This window comes from Echinops telfairi, unplaced genomic scaffold, assembly GCF_000313985.2.
Source record: "Echinops telfairi isolate 266 unplaced genomic scaffold, ASM31398v2 ScPeMD7_7420;HRSCAF=8458, whole genome shotgun sequence".
In the NCBI taxonomy this organism is placed as follows: domain Eukaryota; kingdom Metazoa; phylum Chordata; class Mammalia; order Afrosoricida; family Tenrecidae; genus Echinops; species Echinops telfairi.
Window position 1 is genome coordinate 13783282 of NW_022111320.1, and position 20082 is coordinate 13803363.

Sequence of the window (20082 nt, forward strand, 5' to 3'; positions counted from 1 at the left end):
CATATGTACATGTCTTTATCTAGGCCTCTATAAATGCCCTTTGCCTCCCAGCTCTTTCCTCTATTTTGAAAGGGAAAGCTTTCAATGAATACATTTTATGCTCTAATATTTGAATTGCATGAATGTTTTCTGCATTTTTGTGATAAAACACAAAGGAATAAACCTGGAACCAGCTCATAAGCAGAGCTACAAATGAAAAACAACACTTTCTGGAAGTATTATTACACATTAGCAGTTGGTCCTGTCCCATGACTGCAGATTAGCACTTCAAAATCACAACGAAACCTGAAAGCCTTACAGAGCTCTCCCGAGAACAACTGTAGATGCCAGAGTGTTACTTTTGAAAGAAACTGTTTCACTGAGATGTGTTTGCTGGATGAGAAAGTTTCATCATAAGTGACTGGGGTTCATGACAATAAGATAAGTAAGGCTCTGGGAAGAGCTTGAAAGAGATATTATTTGGATGAAACATTTTATTATATAAAAACGTGATTAAAATTCCTCTGCAAGGGTGGCTCACTGCTTCCTGGACTGGAAGCTTAAAATATTGGATGTTCTTTGAAGAAAAAAAGTATAAAATCACAATACAAAATTACTATAAAATTAGTTCAAAAGTGACTTTTTTAAAAATAGGAAAATAAATCTCCACAAATTTACTGGAATCTTGTCAAGTTCATTTTTTTTTTTTTACAGAAATCCCTTTTAGGAAACTTATCCAAAATGTTTGTAGCTTAGCTTCTCTTTCTCTTATAGTGTATTCTCCACGGCCTTCTCCAGACACTCACCAGGAACCTGATAGGTGAGCTGTCATCAAATTACTCTTCATTGGCTTCATTGTAAATTTCCTTTATGTGGCAAAAATGCTGTTCTTAACCTAACACCTTTTAAGTTCAGAATGGTCATCAATTCCTCTCACTATCCACGATAGCATCATCTCCAAGGTGATGCATAATGTTTTCCTATGATGATGTGAGTGAGCCTGCAGTTGATTATGATACATATAAGAAACGATTAGCCGTCCGTTGCATGTTTTAAAGACTATAAGAGAATGTCTTTAACCTTGCTGTGATGACTTTCTTGATATATTAACTTTATTAGGTTAAAGACCCCACATATCCAATTACACAGTAATCTTGGTGTTGCTCTGAAGAGGCTTTGCAGATGTAATTAAAGTCACTACTCAATTGACTTTAAATAATAAAGATTATCCTGGCCAAACTAGGTGAGCCAGATTCAATCAATTAGAAGGCCTTAAAGCCGAGCTAAGCTTCCTTAGGCAGCCCTTTTGGGACAGTAATAAAACACTCAGATGCATCCAAAAGGTTGGCAGTTTAACCACACCAGCACTCCTTGGGAGGACGATGGATTAGAATGCTTCTGTAAAGATTTACCGTTTGGGGAACACTACAGGACAGTTGTGATCCATCCTATAGCATTACCATGAATCAAAAGCAACTTGATGGTAGTGCCTGGAGCATGACGTGGAGAATATTTGTGTATGATTTTCAAGGTCATATGTTGCTACCATATAAACAAAGATATTCAACAAAGATATACAGGAGTAGGGAGGATTTCTGCTTCTAAAATGTCTGAGATTTGTGCCTATAAATCTTTAGTTATCAAAAATCTTCTGCAGTGAACTATGTATCCTATCTCTCATTTCCTACATAAAATGAATATATTCTAAAATATTTTTGTCTGTTTGAATGATTTGTTAATCTATGCATTTTATATAATATCAGTGATTCTTTTCTCCTTATGCTGTTGCTAAATATAAGGCTATATTCAAATCAAAGATATACTAAATAAGATTTTGCTAAAAGTTTATGTATACAATTTGCACCAGTAGCTTAAGAGATGTAGAAATTTTGTGTTTAAATGAAAAACTATATGCTATCTTTAGCATACCCCCCCCCCAAGGTTGTAGGATTATGGCTAAATTCATTGTTTCTAGCCATTTTGCCCCTGTTTCTAATTTGCAGGTTACTGATGAATAGGCAAACTTTGTCTTGTCTAGTAGAGTTTTAAATGATTTCTTCCCCCTCTGTAGAGAAACAGTTTGGGTACTTATTTGCAAATCATTCTGGTATATGTTTCCATGTACAAATTGTCAACCCTAATAAAACTTTCTCCTCCTCTAGCTTCCTATATATCTAACTAAAACCTTCTGAGCTTACTTTCCCAATCTTTCTCCTTCCTTCTGTCCTGGTACCATCACCAAGCACTAAACCTTGACTGTCAGATCCCTATCCAGACCACAGGTCACCTTGTAGCTATCTCTTTCTCCCAGGATCATAAGACAGTTGCCCTTTGATACGTCTCAATTTACAGTTTAATTAGTTTTGAGAGACACCAACAAGAATCTTGAGACACCCAGGTAGTGAATGATTGCTTCTGGGTTGTGGGGCGATGAATGATATCTACATATCTTGAGCACAAATAGGGGGGACGAAGGGAAGGGTGAGGGCAGGCTGGCTGTGAACTTGACTTGAGCCCTGTGTTCCCGCACAACCAGGCTCGCTAAGAAACTCGCCTGCCTTTTTACATGCTGAAGCGATGAATCACACAGGACCATTCTGCTCTCCTGTATTCTAAGAAAAGATGGTCTAGAACCAAGACACCCTGAAACTGAGATGACTTCTGTCTTCACCCACCTGTCTGGAAGTCCAGGCCCCTGGCTTTTCTTTGAGATGCGCAACTTTGACGGAGAAAAAGCAAAAGCCAGCCTCAGCAGACCACATCCTGGTGGCTGCATGAAAATGGATTTTTCTCTACTGTTGAAGTTTTATCGATTTTGCAGATACCATGTGAGTAAGTTCTGGGGACTTTTGTTGGCAAACCTGAGCCAGTTCTAAGTAGTTTTCGGGTTTTTGAATAAGGCATATCAAAGAGGGCTTCAAACTGTTTGAGAACCCATTGGGAACATCTTAGAAACCAAAGAGAGGGTGTGAAAGATGTTTCAAGTTGAAAGAGGAAGAAAGAGAATACAAAAGGACATTAAAAACCCAGTTGGTAAAGCTAAACCGTCGCCAGGGCTTTATAAAGTGTTTGAAAGCTGTCCAAAGTTCCAGAGTAATACTTCAGGACATTGAAAAGGACATTTGGCAAAATGTCTCATTTTATGTGCCAAATAACCTTTTGTATACTGTAATTATAGAGGCAGCAGGAGCGTATGTAAAGTGCTATGCAAAGAGTTAAGGTAGTCTGTGTAATGGTTGCTAAAATGGGCCCTATATTAATAATAAAGGGTTTTAGACTGCTCTTTCATAATAACAATTTTTACAATAAGTAGCAGCATTGCCTGGAAAGAAGATGACCAATTTAAGGTGATAATATTAAAATAGGCAATATTATTTTAAAGTGCCAGTGTTAGACATAAGGATAAGAGCAGGCTGCCTAGGGAATATGATTTTAACACTATTGAAAAGGGGAGTCCTCCGCTACAGATATTATTTGCACGGTTATCCAAGGCAGTCCTCTAGTTCTCCGCTAAGCGCCAACTCTTCCCTGTTAGCAATGTGAGCCATGTGAATTAAACAATCTATGCCAGAATGCTCCATAGAAAGAAGGATGGTCAGGCTTCATCTCACATATTTCAGGAAGTACCAGTCCCTGGAGAAAGATATCAGGCTTGGAGAGGTCAAGGGTCAGTGAAAAAGTCTAATAAAACATATTGGTATAGGAGCTGTAACAATATCGCAAAGAGAACAGCTGTGATAATGACTCTGAAGTGGGCAGTGTTTCATTCAGTTCCGCATAGGGCTGCAGTGGACGAGAACGGACTGGGTGGCACCAGAGAGAACATCCCATCGACTGCTCTCCATCTACAAAGGGGGCCCAGTGGTGCAGAGCATTGAAGAAACCACACGGTGCCTGGCAGCCAGAAAGAATAATGTCTGGGGTCTTGAAGGCTTTTCTTAAACAAGCAACCATCTAAGTGAAGTGTCAACTCGGACATGGAAGAAGCACACCAGTTTATGTGATGCAAGGATTGTAAAGAATACAATCAGAATCCAAAGGAAGGAACAGAATGAGATCTTAAATTGTCAACATCAAGTTTGCAGAAAGTCTTGGATGACAGTGGAAGCCCCTGATCCATCCGCAGGATCCCCACACAGATTAAGCCTCCATTGACTCTCCTCTGACCGTAGTCCAGGATGTGGACCGCCTTGCTATCAGACAATGATCTCTGGGAAGTCGATTATGGCAGATGTAGCTAGGTTAAAATGTAACACCTTATCATTTGATCTCCATTTTGACCCATTTTAAAGCTGTTTCCATTTTTAATATAGTCTACTTTCTTTTCCATTAAGGTTTTTCCTCCGGGTTTTTTTGGTCACGGTTGTGGTTTTTGTTAGTTTGTTATTTGTGAATTGTATGGTTTTCTGTATATGAAATCCAAGATAGGTAAATCTATAGATAGCAACTAGGTTAATAATTATCTAGAGGCATGGCAGGGGAGGGGAATGAGGAGTGAACCACAGCCAATATGGGAAAGAAGAAAATGTTCTGAAATGGTGGTGATGATTGTACAACTCTTCTTATTATGATTGACTTATTAGATTATATGACATGTGAATTACGTGCCAATTAAGCTATTTTAAAATAACATATGGCTAAGAATAATTTCTCATAGGTATTTTTAGTTGAATAACAATAAAATAGGATTGATTAATAAAATGTACTCATTTCTGCTAGGCAGGAGCCAGTGTGTTAAGTTCTTCACTTCGATGGCCTTATTTAATATTTACTGCACCATCTGAAGATAGAGACTATTATGAAGTTGATTTTATTTTTTTTATTTAATCATTTTATTAGGGGCTCATACAACTCTTATCACAATCCATACACAGATCAATTGTGTAAAGCGCATTTCTTCATTGCCTGTTCTGTGATGATGGATTTGGGTCTCGTAAATATTTCTTCTTTAGCATGAGGCAGAGTTGGGTCACTAGAAGGTGCTGGATGGACTGTCATACTCCTCCCTGTCCCCCCGCGTCCCCTCCCCTAAGTCCTCACTGCCATTGAGTCAATTCTGACTCATAGAGACCCTCTGAAGGACAGAAAATAACTGTTCTTTAGTGTCTACCAGGATATAAATCTTTATGGGAGACATCAGCCTCATCTTCCTTCCAAAGAGCAACTGGTGGGTTTGAACCATGGACCATGTGCTTAGCAGCCCAATGCTTACCCCAAATAACCTCCAGAGCTGTGCTGGAAAGACACTGGAGGAAAAGCAGGTTCTCTTCCTTATGCAGTGCGGTTCGCCAATCAGACTCCTGCAGTTTCCTCATCACTAGGCTCCTATAGCAAGGCTTCTCCAATCAGAAGTGCCTGAAGGCGACGTGACTTCTCTGCCTACACACACAGATGTGGCTTCTCCAGAGGCCCGCAGCTTCACCTGTCCATGTGAGGCACTACACCCTGGATGGCTTTTTTCCAACAATGTCTGGGTCTCAGCCCCAGCCTAGGTGGACACTAGATCTCAGGCCTGGTAGTAGGGACTAATCCTTGTACCTGTATATTTTTTCAGATTGGTGTGTTGATCTTGCTGAAAAACTAAATTGTCATGAAAACTGAGAATTTTCCAAGAGAAAGTATAATCAGCAGAGCTTTGAAGGCTATACGAGTTGGTGTGATATTTTAAGAACTTGGAGAATTTCCAGTGAACATTTGCTGAATGCTAGGGTCATGTAGAAAACTTTAGGTAGCACTGAGGATAAAATAAAGTGCCATACAGTCTTGCAGTGCTGAGGAGACAATGTCCTGCTAAAGAAAAGATATTTTGAGTCAGAAATAGATTCATTCAACTAACGTTTCATTGAGCACTGGCATTGATCAACTCCTTATGCGATCAAGATGATCGGTCCCTCCCCTGCTTTGAAACCTAAGGAAAATAATACTGATTTTAGTATTTATTAATATTACATACAAATTTCAGTAACAAAACAATATGAAAGTTTCAAAGCATCAGCAAACTGTGACTAATATCAAACAAGAAAATATAGACTAGAAGCAGACTCCGGGGTCTCTCAGATATTGGTATTAGCAAATCAGGCCTTCCCAACTATAATTATGAATATGTTAAATAAGACAGAGAAAAGCAGGACAAATGGGTTAAAATATAGTGAGCCTTACCTGAGAATTAGAATCTAATTCTAATTGAATTAGATTGGCAAAAGAGATTAAACTGGTACTCCAGAATTGAAATAAACAAAAACTGGAAATGAAAGCCTTATTGCCTGAGTACAAGAGAAGACTTGCAGAAACAGGATTAGAGATGTCGATATAAAATATCCAAATTGAAGTTCACAGAGGCTGGGGGAAGAAAGAAGAAAACGGCATAAGAAACATTTGTGACAGCATCCGTCTATTATGTGTATGATAGGAATCCCAGAAGGAGAGAAAATTTAAAAATGGGGAAAATATTTTTGTTGTTGGACATCACCAAATCAATTCCAACTTAGAAAAGTAGAAAAAGATAGAAAGATCCCACCAGGATTTGAGAAGATTTACTGGCTTGTAATCCTGACAGAAGGATTGCCAGGTCTTTGAAGAAAGATGTGTTCAACAAGAGTTCATGTGCTGTGGTTCATAACTGGCCTATACTCACATAATTTCCTTTTCTCACCTGTGTTTTCAATTCTCTACCATTAACTAAACCAGTAACAGTATCAATGCATAGTGGTTACAACTGGGATGCTAATCTCAAGGTCAGCACTTAAAACCACCAGCCAGCTCATCAAGAGAAGGATGATGCTTTCTACTCCTGTGAAGGTTTGCAGGCTTGAATACTCACAGGGGCAGTTCTACCCTGTGCCTATAGGGTCTTTACCAGTCTACAGTGACTTGATGGCAGTGGGAGGGATGCTCCTGGGGGATGACTGATAATTTTCTCTAACAAATGACAATAATGTCTCTAAGGTGAACCAGAGACATATATACAAACCACAGATGCCTGTGTGGATTTTGGACTTGCACTTGATTCCATCCCCAATAGAAGATCAGTAAGTGCTTATGATGTGGCCATGCTCAGTGCTTGACCTCCTGAAGAGATAACTAGAGATATGGATGATACAGCCAAGTGTAGTGAGAGAGAAAAAAAAAAAAGATGATGCCCAAAGAATAATGTCTGGGGTCTTAAAGGCTTGTTTTCACACAAGCAGCTATCTACCTGAGATGTCAGCTAAGTCCACGTGGAAGGAGCCTGTGTGACTTGAAGATTGTAAATAACATAATCTAAATCTAAAAGAGGGAGTGTTACCAGGATTAAATTGTGAACTCCTGGTCTGCAGAAGACTATGGATGACAATAGAAGCCCCAAATCCATTTGCCAGGGTTCACAGGTGGATTTAGACTCTGGTGAATCCCCTCCGATCAAAGTGGAGGGCTATGAATAGTCCTGTTACCAGACAGAGAGCATTGTAAAGTCCATTGTGGTAGGCATAGTAAAGTCAAAATATAGTATCTTATCCTTTGATCTTCCTTTAGAGCCATGTTAAAGCTGTTTCAGCTTAAAAAAAAGGGAAGAGGAAACACATATGGATTAAATACACATGGATCACCCCTGGCGGACCCTCTGTGACCGCGTAAATAGCCTTGCTAACATGCACAATGCATTGGAAAGTGGATTGTTACAGATGTACTTAGTTTAAAATTTAGCATCCTATCATTTTCTCTTCCTTATGATGTTTCTACATTTGTTCTAGTTTTTAATATTTTCTGCTTATTTTTGATGGAGATTTTTATCTAGTTTACTTTGTTGTTCTTGTTAGTTTTTCATTAGGTAGTTAGTTTTTATGCTTTTCAATATTTTTCTGAAAATGAAATCCTGATGAATTGTATGAGCCCCAATAAAATGATTTAAAAAAAGAAAATGAAATCCAAGATAGGTAATTCTACAGAGACAATTAGGCAGGGGTGGCTATGGGAAAATGGGCAACTAATATCCAATGAGTACAATCCTGAAGAAACTGTCCTGAAGCTGACTGTGGTGACAATTGTGCAACTCTTTTTGAGGTGATTGAACTACTGAATTGTGTGATATGTGAACTAAATGCCAATAAAATGGTCACATCAAAAGTAAAGAATTCCACTGACTCCTAAGTAGTATAAAGACATTAGCTCTCACTCACTGCCTTTGAGTAGACTTGAACTCAGGAAAACCATATCGGACAGAGTAGAACAGCTCCTCTGGCTTTCTGAGGCTGTAACTCTTTCTGAGAGCAGAAAACCTCTTTCTCCCACATGAACACACAAAGCCATATTTAGATTCTTGTTCATCAAACTCCCAAAAAGTATTTTTAAAGACTGATCAAGATAAAAATATCAAAAGCAGCTAAAAAAATGATGTTACATCCAAAGAAGAATCAACAATATTAGGAAATGAATTTCAGCAAAAATTATGAAATAAATTGGTGATGTAATCTCTAAAGTGCTGGAAAATAATATTCGGTGGAAATACCCTTCCAAAATTGAAGGGAAATAAAGATACTTTTATAGATACACAAGAGCTGAGGGAATTTATTCACCACATTGTAAGAAATATTGCATGTTCTTCTCACAAAGAGAAAATGGTCTCAGATGGAAGCCAGGCATCACAAAATGCAATAAAGAGCCCAGGAAAGAGGATTGCACTTTCTAGGGTAATCATTAAAATAATCATACAAGATAATAAAAATTTAAAAACTAAAAGAGAAATTAAAATGGAATGATTCAAATTAGTTAGCTAAAGCATCCCAATTACTCCATATTTCTGATAAAAATAAATACCAACTTTCCCATACAGTACACAAGGTACTTTATGATTTGACTCTAACTACCTACTTAGCCTTAACACTCATCATGTCCCTTCTAGAACTCAGCCATTTAGGCCTTGAAACCCTAGTGGTATTGTGGGTTATGCATTGAGCTACTAACCTCCAGGTCGGCAGTTCAAGACTACCAACTGTCTGAAAGAGAAAGATGAGGTTTCTACTCCCATAAAGATTTAAAGTCTCAGAAATCTTCAGGGCAGTTCTACTCTGTCCCATAGAGTCAGAATGCATTGAAATCCACTCATGGCTGTGAGAACTCCTTTGCCAGAAATACCAGTTCCCTCTTTTCTTATCTCTGGGGAGAGTATTAGGAGCCTGTGGGTTGGTTTCGAATCATAGCGACCCCATCAATTTGACTTTAAATCTACATCTCAGGCACAATGTGTTATTCCTGAATCTCCATTTCTCCCACACAATACCCAGAGATAATCTTCACAAAGCCTTGTTATAAAACATGATTGTTTCCTTATTTAGTGAATTCACCAATTTGACTTCAAGAGTTTTGAAGGTTGACCTTTTACATTCTCTATGTCTCCATGCAAAGGCATTTGACCGTGTGGGTCATAACAAACTCTAGATACCGTGAGAAGAACGGGAATTCCAGATTCCTTCACTGTGTTTATGTGGAACTTGTACATGGCTCAAGGGGCAGCTGTGAGAACAGAACAAGAGAATGCTGCTTGGTTTACTATCAGGAAAAGTGTGTGACATGATGGTATCCCTCACCATGCTTACTCCAGCTGTATGCTGACAAGTCTTCAGAGAAGCTGACTTATAGGAAGAAGAATGTGGCATCAGGATGGGAGGAAGACTTATTAACAACCTGCGATATGCAGATGAAACAACTTTGTTGAAAGCACTTGCTGATGAAGATCAAGGATTGCAGCCTTCAGTATGGATTACAATTCAATGCAAAAAAGACCAACATCTCACAACTGGACCCATGACTAAGATCATGATACATGGAGAAATGGCTGACGTTGTTAAGGATTTCACCTTGCTTGGATCCACAAGCAATGCTCATGGATGCAACAATCAAAAGATCAAACAAGTTGCGTTAGATCAATATGTTGTATAAGACGTTACTTTGAAGACTACGGTGCACTTGACCCAAGTCAGGGTAAGTCTGATTGCCTTGTATGCAGGTGAAACTGGACACTGAATAAAGAAGGCCAAAGACGAGTTGATGCATGTGAATTGTGCATCTTGGAAGGACAAAGCTATCTTGGAAGAAGTATGGCCAGGGTGCTCCTGGGAGGCATGGATGGCAAGACTTGGTCTTCTACACTTTGGAAATGTTGTCTGGAGAGACCAGTCCCTGGAGGAAAACACCATGTTTGATAAAGTAGAGGGGCAGGGGAAAAGAGGAAGGGACTGAACAGAATGGATTGACACGCTGGCTGCAACAATGGACTCCATCATCAGAACAATTGTGGGGATGACGCAGGACTGAGCAGGGTTTTGTTCTGTTTTGCAGAAGGTCACTAAGGGTCGGACATGACCTCTTCCATGTCACCTAACAACAAAACGTCTCTCACATGGACCTCAGTACAGCACAGAGAAGGCATTCAATAATTACCCTAGGAAGGGAAGGCTGGAAACAAATCAGCAAACATGATTTCACTATTTGTTATCTTATTACATTATGCACTGTATGTTATAATCCCTTTCCATAGCCAGACCTGTAGTTCCACATGCTACACCAGAACCTCAAACTGAACACTGCACACCCGTCATTACACTCTGCCTCCACCTAACTCAGGTAACATCTCATCTGCTCACCTGTTGTAGTCGACTCAATCGTTTTGACTGTGATCCCGTTTTTATTTCTGCTGAGCCTTTCACTATATTTCTTCCTTGAACACCATGACTGCTCTTTCTTCTCCCTCATCCTTTGCACACCATTCCCGGCTCAACTGTGACCCTCGTTCTGTGAATTCCTTCCTAAATCATATCCAGAACTAATGTGATTTCTTCTTAGGTAGTTTCACAGAACCTCAGCTGTGCTGTCATGTGTTAATGCAGCCTGTTGTCATCAATGAATTGCATCCTCCTCGTTCACAAATTGATGGCACTTTTGAAAGATATTTTCACTCCAAGAGAAGGTGTTCCAGTAAAAAAAAACACATAAAGAAATTGCAAAAACAGAAAAGGTATAAGAAAATAAGAAATTAAAAGAAAGAAAGTTTCTCTAAAACCTGTGAGAAAATTCTAAGAAATTTAATTGGAAGAAATCCATGAGAGAAAGGATCTTTGAAGACGTATTTTGGGTATTTTAAGTACTGCTCTCAGCCACCTACTCCACATCCTTCCACAATCACATTCTCCATAAGGAGAGTGCATGTCTCGATTCCTCCTGTGGCAAAATATAAAAGGCTTCTCACAAGAGAAAGGGTTCTCACTGTTGGAGTGAGTCCTTAGTTACACTCTGCTTACCTCACTTCCCTGCCATACTCTCCATGTTCTCTATAGCCCGGACACTTCGCATGCCTTAATTCTGACTTCTCGTTCCGTCTCCGTCTCCTGCTATGTGCACGTCCTATGGCTGAGCTATTTTTACAACTCTGGCTTGGCTCTCTGAATGTTTGCTTACTGACTGCCTTCAGCCTCAGACTCCTCTGTGGAAACTCAGGAGGACAAAATAGGTCTTCTCAAGCTCATTCTTAACAAATCATCTTAGTGACAAACAGTAAGATGAGAGACAAAAAGCCGAATTAGGTGCTCTAAAGGCTATTTAGAGCCCTGACATTTATAATGTCACCTTTTGATGAGCTATGGGAAGACACTATGGATGACCCTTACAGGAATAAGCAAGTGATTATAAATTTAGGAAATAGAACATCAGAGAAAAGGTAAAGGGAGCTGATAATAATTAGACTGGAAACTATGGGGATGAGGTGTAACAATTGGACTTTGTTTATAAGGGGAACTAAAAAAAAATGTCGACCAGCTGTTCTCTACTGTCATTGGGGACCAAGCAAAAGAGAAGGCTTAAACCTCTGTAAGTATGGAAACACCCAGCTACTCTAAAGGGTCTTTATTTCTCAAGGATAAATGTTGAACCCCTTTCTCAGAGGATCTGAAATGTTCAGACACCGTATCTCTCAGATTCTGGAGGATAATTCAAATCTTGTGAATAGGACAATGGGAAGATTTGCACTTTTATTAATGATTTTGCACGAGTTTCCCTGAAGTGTCCATATGCTTTCTCCGTGCTTCACTGAGGAGCAGCTTTTGCTGCCTGGTGCTCCCATTAGGCACCTCCTTGTTGAGTGATTTTTTTTTTTTTGGTCCAGAAATTACTTGCTAAATTCTCAGGAACTCAGAATTGTTTAATAGTCTGAAAATCAAATGATCCCTTTTGTAATCTTCTTCCCAAACCTTCACCTACCACTCAGTTCCATTGTCTAAGTTAAGTTTTCTTGTTGTTTCATCATATTAGCCTAGCACTGCAGCTGGAAGTCTTCAAGACAATGCACTGTAAGTAGCCACTATTTATAGTGTTTCACATGAAAGAACAAAATCAGATTGTCAGAGTTTCTGTTCTCAATCAGTCTTATGATGCTCTTTCCCTGATACCAGTTTTGAAAATTAAGCTTATTTGGGGTGGGGAGTTCTCGTGGATGGCCAATTCAGGATACAGGCTCCTGGCCTTCTGACTTCAGAAGAGCTACAAAGCACAAATATCGCTTGCATGTATTCTAGCCTGTTGGCTGTCCTTGCTGGAAGCATGATCAGCAACTGAGCTCTAAATCTTAACAGACCTGCCACACTTCATTTCGCCCCAACCTACAAAGCAAGCACTTGTTACTTCCAGGTTATTCTACTTGATTTTTAAAATGGATTGACTTTCACGGGGAGAGATAATGAAGGTACGGGATGGTTGCAGTCTCACTTTCAGAAAGTGGCGGAAGGGCTGGGACTTGGGGCCATTCTTCTGGCTCTTCCCGAAAGTACTTCTCATGGTCGAGAAGAAAGGCAGGTGGATGCACTTCGGGCAGCTCCTTCAGGACACTGATGCTTAATGACCTAAATGCCCCTTCACAACAGCGGAATTGAGGCGAGGGCACGAGAAAAAGTACAAGGTCATTAATCCTCAGAAGAAAGCAGCATGTTTCCAAGCAAAGTTAACTTTTAAAATGTAACTTTCCTCTTACTCCTCCCGTACAGCTGCAGGGATCTGCAAACCCTCTACACACAGCTGTTCAAGAGAAAGCCGTGCTCTTTTGATTCAAAGAAACTGAACGGAGCTAACAGCTTCCAAATCTTTGTGGGGTTTTTTCCCCCTTTTATTCTTTTGCTATTTTCACTAGAACACGAGCGTGCTGCAGCTTTGGCAAAGCTCCCATTTCTCTGGTATCTGCCCCCCACTCCCACCCAAAGCGTATCTTTGGTGAGATGGAATCTTTTTATATGTTTGCTGTTTAACAACCCCTTAAAATGATGAATTTGCAGGTACTTTTAAATGTTGCTTATATGTAACCCAAAGGTATGTTTTCGTTGTATTTATTATGTACACAATGAGATGAAAAGAAGCTGTTTTCATCCTATCTTTTAAAACAAAGTTGGGGGGAGGTGGGGAGGGAGAACATCTCTATTGGCTTCAAGTGATACATGGATTATGGAATGGAAATATACAAAAGCGTGATTCAAGATGTGCCTGGACGTCTGTAGGATTGTCAGCTCTGTGAAAGTGTGAGCTGTGGGTGTGTTTGTTGTGCGGCCTCCGTGCAAAGGTAAGGGATAGATGCCTACTCAGCACAGCTGTGGCATAGGCACGTGCTATGTCAGCGATGCTCAAGCGTCAGCAGATTTCAGACGCACCTGGAGGCCTGTTAAACCCGACATGGCCACATACCAACCCTGGTTTCTGCTTTATGAGACCAGGCGAGGACCCGTATCTAACAAGTTCCCAGAATGCTGTTGTGCTAGGGCAGTCAAAGAAGAAATCTTCACAATCTGTTAAGATACTGCCATGCTCTGAAGACTGAGAATACTTTAGTAATTTGGCTGAGTTTACATAGCTGGTAAACTCTGTAATTTGGCTGAGTGTGCATAGCTGGGCAGGACATGGACTTAGACCAAAGTGTGTTTTATACCAAAGGTTGTGTTCCAAGATAAGCAATAGAATTCATAACATGAACAAAATATTCTAATAAAATTGTATTGAATTTCTACACTATATCAGCTACTGTTTAAAGTGCTTTACATGTAATACGTCATGTAAGTCTGACAAAAACCCACTGAAGTCAATTAGTGTACACATGTCTAGTGGATTTTAGAAAATAATTATGTAGCTTTTGACAGCCAAGTTTCACCAGAAATTCTAGAATCAGCCTACCTACCATATGGGAAGGCCACTGTCCCAGGGATAAACATTGAAAAATATATTCGTAGTGTTGAGATGTTCTCATTATTTGATGGAGCTTTGAGAGTTGTTCTCACATCTGTTTCTAAGTAATATGCTTCAACGTGATCGTGTTCTTTTGTTTCAATGATTTTTTTATATATAAAATGCTTTCGCAGTCAGACAAAAACTAGATTAAGCCATTGTTCAGTGTGGCTTTAGATTTTCTGAAGGCAAAGAAATAGCTTTATTTCATTTTCATTTCCTAAACAATTCGGGGTGGAAGTAACATGTTGCTGACAAATGTGTTTGGGGAACTTTGCATGTTCTCGGGTGCTATCCATGTTTCTGGTATCGACCTTACAGGTCTGTGCTGACAGCCTTTGCCACACAGGCACTGTGCAGCCTTGAATTAGTCAATGCCTCTGGACCCCCTTTTTTCCTCTGTAAAATGAAAATCAGGTGACTATGTCATCTAGCTTGCAGAACAAGATCACCCCTAGCACACAGAAGAGCTATTTTCCTTTAGCACACTAATTTATATAACCATAGCATAATAAAAATCTATCAACCCTGATTACTTACTGGATGCTTTTTGCATAACTTCAGAATGGTAAGGCTTATGTGTTCTTTTCTTGTGGAAATTCCTTCCTTTGTATTTCACATCTAAATTTATATCCTCTAAGGAACTGACACTGGAAGAAAACAATTTATGATGGAATAAAATATTAACCACCAAAACGAACACTTTCTGGGTAAGAGTACATATCTTACTTTGACATAAACCATTTCCATTCCTGTGGACCTAAGTAGCAACATTTTTTATACTAGTTAAGACACAATAATGCCTTACTAGTCAGATGATTATATAAAAAGACAAGAGCAAGAGAGGATAAGATGCTGATTTGGTAGCAAAAACCTTGACCTCATAACAGCTGGAAGGTCAGAGAATAAACTATCCAGAAAAGAATTACACAGGAACACAACTGTCCTTTCCCTGTGTGAAAGTTATCTGGGTTCATTAATGACCCACATGTAGAATCACTGTCATGCTTCAAAAGCTTATTATCCAAAATTAGTCTTTGGACTTCACTTATGGTACCTATCATGCAAATAAGTTCTTTGGGGTTTTCAATAGGGTCTTTTTTTTTTTTTAGTTGAAATTTTAAAACTTTTTCTGGAATCTGCAGAAATAATAATTTTGGCAATATAACATGTGAAGTAAAATCATTAGCTATATATAGCTAGTTTCTAGAAACCAGAAAATGGTCTTACATATATTCAGCATTCATTATCTCCAAAAGTTCTTTTAGTTTCTTGGGAACACCAAACATCCATTGGTACTAACATCATGGAGTGCTGTCTGATCTTAGCCATGGCCTGTCCTCCCCATCCTGAGTCTGGGAACTTGCATCCCCTAACCTTTCATTCCTGCCATTCCCCCTGCCCAGAGTTTATACTCCCATTACTGCTAAGTATTTAATGACAATGGGCACTTGAGAGTTTCCTAAACTCTCACAAGCAATTTCCTTCTCCCTTTTTGTTGTGGTATAATAAGAAGTAGCCCAGGTGAAAGTGCACGGAATTGCATAGTAAACAACCACTGCCTTTGACGTGATGCTGATCCATAAGGGTTCGTTCTAGGGTTTGTAATCGGTTCCCCCTCTCTACCCCAGCCTCCGTCCACATTCCCAGTATCACCACTCTCACCACTAGTCCTAAAGAGATCATCCATCCTGGATTTTCTGTGTTTCTGGTTCCTATCTGTACCAGTGTATATCCTCTGGCATAGCCAGATTTGTAAGGTAGAATTGGGATCATGAAAGTGGGGGGATGAAGCATTTAGGAACTAGAGGAAAGTTGTATGTTTCATCATTGCTACACTGCACCCTGACTGGCTCATCTCCTCCACATGACCCTTCTGTAAGGGGATGTCCAATAGCCTATAGATGGGCTTTGGGTCCCCACTCTGAACTCTTCCTCATTCATAATGATTTGATTTTTTGTTCTTTGATGCCTGATACTTGATCCCTTTGACACCTTGTGATCACACAGGCTGGTGTGCTTCTTCCATGTGGGCTTTGTTGCTTCTGAGCTAGATGGCCGCTTGATTACCTTCAAGCCTTGAAGACCCCAGATGCTATATCTTTTGCTAGTTGGGCACCATCAGCTTTCTTCACCACATTTGCCATCCAAAATACTTGGGACAGGGGGACAGTTTTCCCCAGATCATGTTAGAATGGCCACCGCATGGGATGCCATCTCCTTCTTATGGATCATGTCCTTTAGGACTTGGGCTTTGGAAACAAGCATGATAGTGGCTGTGTAAAGTTCCTTCAGGATAGTAAGAGAACTTGTAACCACAAGAGGCCTGTGATTGATATTGAAAGCTGTGATTAGGCCTTTCAGTTTCTGGTTCAAAACTTTTTTTTCTTCTTCTTAGTATTACTGATATAAATAGAGGTCCTAAAGATTGAGGGAGGCCTAGAAGTAATGGAGCTCTTACTTTCATCAGTTTCTGATTTTTCCTGAAAGGCTCTGAACTCTGCCTCACTGGGCCCCGATTTGAGAATACCTTTCCCTACTTTTAGACCATTTTTTCCCTGCCACTCTCATCAAAAGGTATTTAAAGTAAATGTCTTTTATAGACAACAAAGATTTCTTATCTCCAATGAAGAATTTAGCTGGATCTGGAAAGAATCAAGTAAAATTGTAAGAGTACATCTTCTGAGAACCACTAACAGTGCATAAGGACATATTTAGTTCAATATACTACTAGACCATGCAAACTTCAGCCTCCACAACCAAGAGACCAGAAGAACTAGATGGTGCCCGGCTACTACTATCAACTGCTTGCTAAGGAGCTCAGAGCTTGCATACCAGGGTCACCTTTTACAGGTTGGTTAACCTGGGCAAGTCACTTAGCATCTCTATGTCTCAGTTTGCTTAACCGTGGAATTGGGAGGATTATAGTAGCTATTTCCTAGGTTATAGTGAGAATTAGAGGTAATACACCTAAAGTACTTAGGAAAGTACATAAAGTATGATAATAACTCAAAAAGTGTTAGCTACTGCCCCTGTAGGCAAGACAATATTTTTTCATTCAAAGCAAGAAGTTTCAACATCTTCCTACAGCAAAGTCTAGTACTCCTGGGAACTAGGATTTACTTTCAGTTAAAACAGAAAGGAAGATGCAGAACTCCCAAACATAATAATTTCCTACACAAGTATATTTAAGACTTAAAACTTGAGTAAGCTTTAATTGGTTTCATATTGCCACACATGGACATAAGAGAGTTACTGGTACAGATTATTGCTGAAAGTAGACTGTCAATGCTCCAAGGGTTTTACATCTCATCAGGCCTATTTCAGAGTAATATTTTAGTGTTTTGTATATTTTTTGTCATATGTATCCATCTATCTCGTAATTTAAATTTCCATATACAATTTACTGGCAAAATAATTAGGTAAGCAATGGCTTATAAATAATGTAAATAACAATTACCCCCTCACAGAATTATAAAATTTATATCACAAGGAATTCTGATATAAATAATTAGAAAAGAATTAGAAGAAACCAATACAAACATGCATAAATAATCAGACTATGAACTGTACAAAGCATAAATCTAAGAAAATTAGAAGTCATTAAAAGTGAAATGAAATGCATAGAGTTCTGTATCTCATGTATTAGCTGAAATAGATGTGTATCAGCTCTTTTGACTCAAGTACACAGATGATCTACTCTATAGGAATGACACATTAAAGAGGAATGGCATTCTATCACTGATCAAAAAGAAAATGTCAAGATCTGTCATGAAAAACACTGTGGGTTATAATAGAATGTCCACATATTTACAAAAAAAGCCAGTGAGTAAGACGACTATTCAAGTTTAAAAACCAACAAATGCCAAAAATTAAAGATTTTAATGAACTTCTGCAGTCTGAAATTGATCAAACTTGCAATAAAAGTTCATTAATAATTACTAATGATTGGATTCCAAAAGTTAGGAACAAAGAAGATGTATAAGTATTTTGAAAATATGCCCTTAATGATAAAAATGACCATGGAGATTTCCTGATAGAATTTTGCAAGACAAACTACTTATTCGGATCAAATATTCTCTTTTTTTCACCCCCCAAGAGTGTCTATTTTATTTAACTATCACATCTAGGGCCAGATAGTGTTCTAAACATCTTACAACATTGAACTCATTTACTTCTCTTAAAAGTCTTGGGTGGTCTGAGCACATAGGAGAATCTCCATTTTAGAGAGGAAACACATGTCCTCTTTTAATGACATAAACATTGAAGATATAAGTGGACCTTGAAGGATGGAGTACATAGGAACCAAGTCAATTACAAATGCAGAAAGAAAAAATGAAGACGCTCAAAATCATCTGTCAGAACAAGGCTAGGGGACAGCTGCAGAACAAGGGCTCTCCTCGTCATTCAAGTTGAATGTGAAAAAACTGAAAATAAGTCCACAAGAGCCAAAGTTCGACGTTATGTATATTGCATCTGATTTTAGTAACAATCTTACAGTGAATACTATTGACCAAAGGCCAGATGACGAAAGGGAAGGATCATTAAAAAGACAGACAAGAAAGAAAATTCCAACATGGATTTCAGAAGAAATTCTGAAACACTTTAAAATGTAGAGCAGCTAGAGTGAATGAAATTATTAACCCAAAGACCTGAACGGAATAGCTCAAAGACTGGCTTAAGAAAACAAAGTATTACTATGAAGTTGCAAAACCAAAAGAAATAAACATGCTTGGTATTTCTCAACCTCGAAGAACTAAAGGGGGTCAAAAAGCAAGGTCGGTGTTTCACTGCTGAAGTGCTCTGTGCGAACAATGTGAAGGTCAACAGAAGCGACACGAGGATATGGAAGGAATAAGTAGAGTCACGACACCCAAAAGAAAGGGTTGATGCTTAAAAATTGTAGAAGAAAAAAAATTGTAGAAGATAGCCTATATTCAAGAGCCTGTGGTACAGAGATGAGCAAGCCAAGCTGAACTATAGACATTGGTAGGAAAAAAATGGCTTCAGGTGTTGATAGGCTACCAATCGAGATGTTTCCACAAGCAGATGCAACAGTGGAATCACTCGCTTTTCTCTACCAAGAAAGACAAGAACCTGATCGACTGACTGGAAGACAGTCCTGTAAGTGCCCATCCTAAAGAAAGATGACCTCACAGAATGCAGAAATCATCAAACAAGATTATTGCTCAAGATAGTTTTTCAGTGGTTGCAAACTGGTACACTGACTGGGAACTACTAGAAATTCAAGCCAGAGTGAGAAGACATGGTACAAGGGCCATCGTTATTGATTTTAGATAGACGTGGCTGGAAGCATCCTGTCAGAAAGCTGTTTACCTGTGACTTTGGCTACACGGAGGCATTTGACTCTATGGATCACAACAAACTCCGTGTACCTAATTGTGCTCATGCGGAAACTGCATAAGCAAAGAGGCAGTCATTTAAGCAGAACAAGGGATTTCTGGATAGTTTAAAATCAGGAAAGCTGTGTGTCAGAGTGGCTTTCTGTCAGTCCATTCTCAGTCTGTATGCTGAGCAAACAATGCAGAAAGTTGGGCTGTTTAAAGAAGACAGCGTCATGTTGGGAGGAAGCTGCATTAACTTGCCGTGTGTAGATGACACAACTTTCCTCGCTAGAAGAAAGGGTAACCTGAAAAGCTGATAAAGATCACAGACTACATACAGTCTTCAGTGTGAAATATACCTCCACCCACAGGAAGCAAACATCCACACAACGGGATCAAGAACAACAATATTATTGGAAGAAATACTGATGTTTTTAGGGATTTCATTTTACTTAAATCTATAATCTCTGCCCAGGGAAGCAGCAGCCAAGCAGTCAAACAGCATATTTCATGGGAAAATCTGCTGCAA

At 39.2% G+C, this 20082-nt stretch overlaps 1 protein-coding gene across 1 annotated transcript in view; it reads right to left on the minus strand.

Annotated features, from left to right (window-relative positions):
• Window positions 1-20082, minus strand: part of WDR49 (WD repeat domain 49) — a 158358-nt gene that overhangs the window by 9975 nt on the left and 128301 nt on the right. The window contains exons 16-17 of the mRNA XM_004704102.1: window positions 14749-14858; window positions 12712-12855 (exon numbers count right to left, since the gene is read on the minus strand). Of these exons, the coding sequence (XP_004704159.1) occupies window positions 12712-12855; window positions 14749-14858 (254 nt within the window). The remainder of the gene's footprint in view (window positions 1-12711; window positions 12856-14748; window positions 14859-20082) is intronic.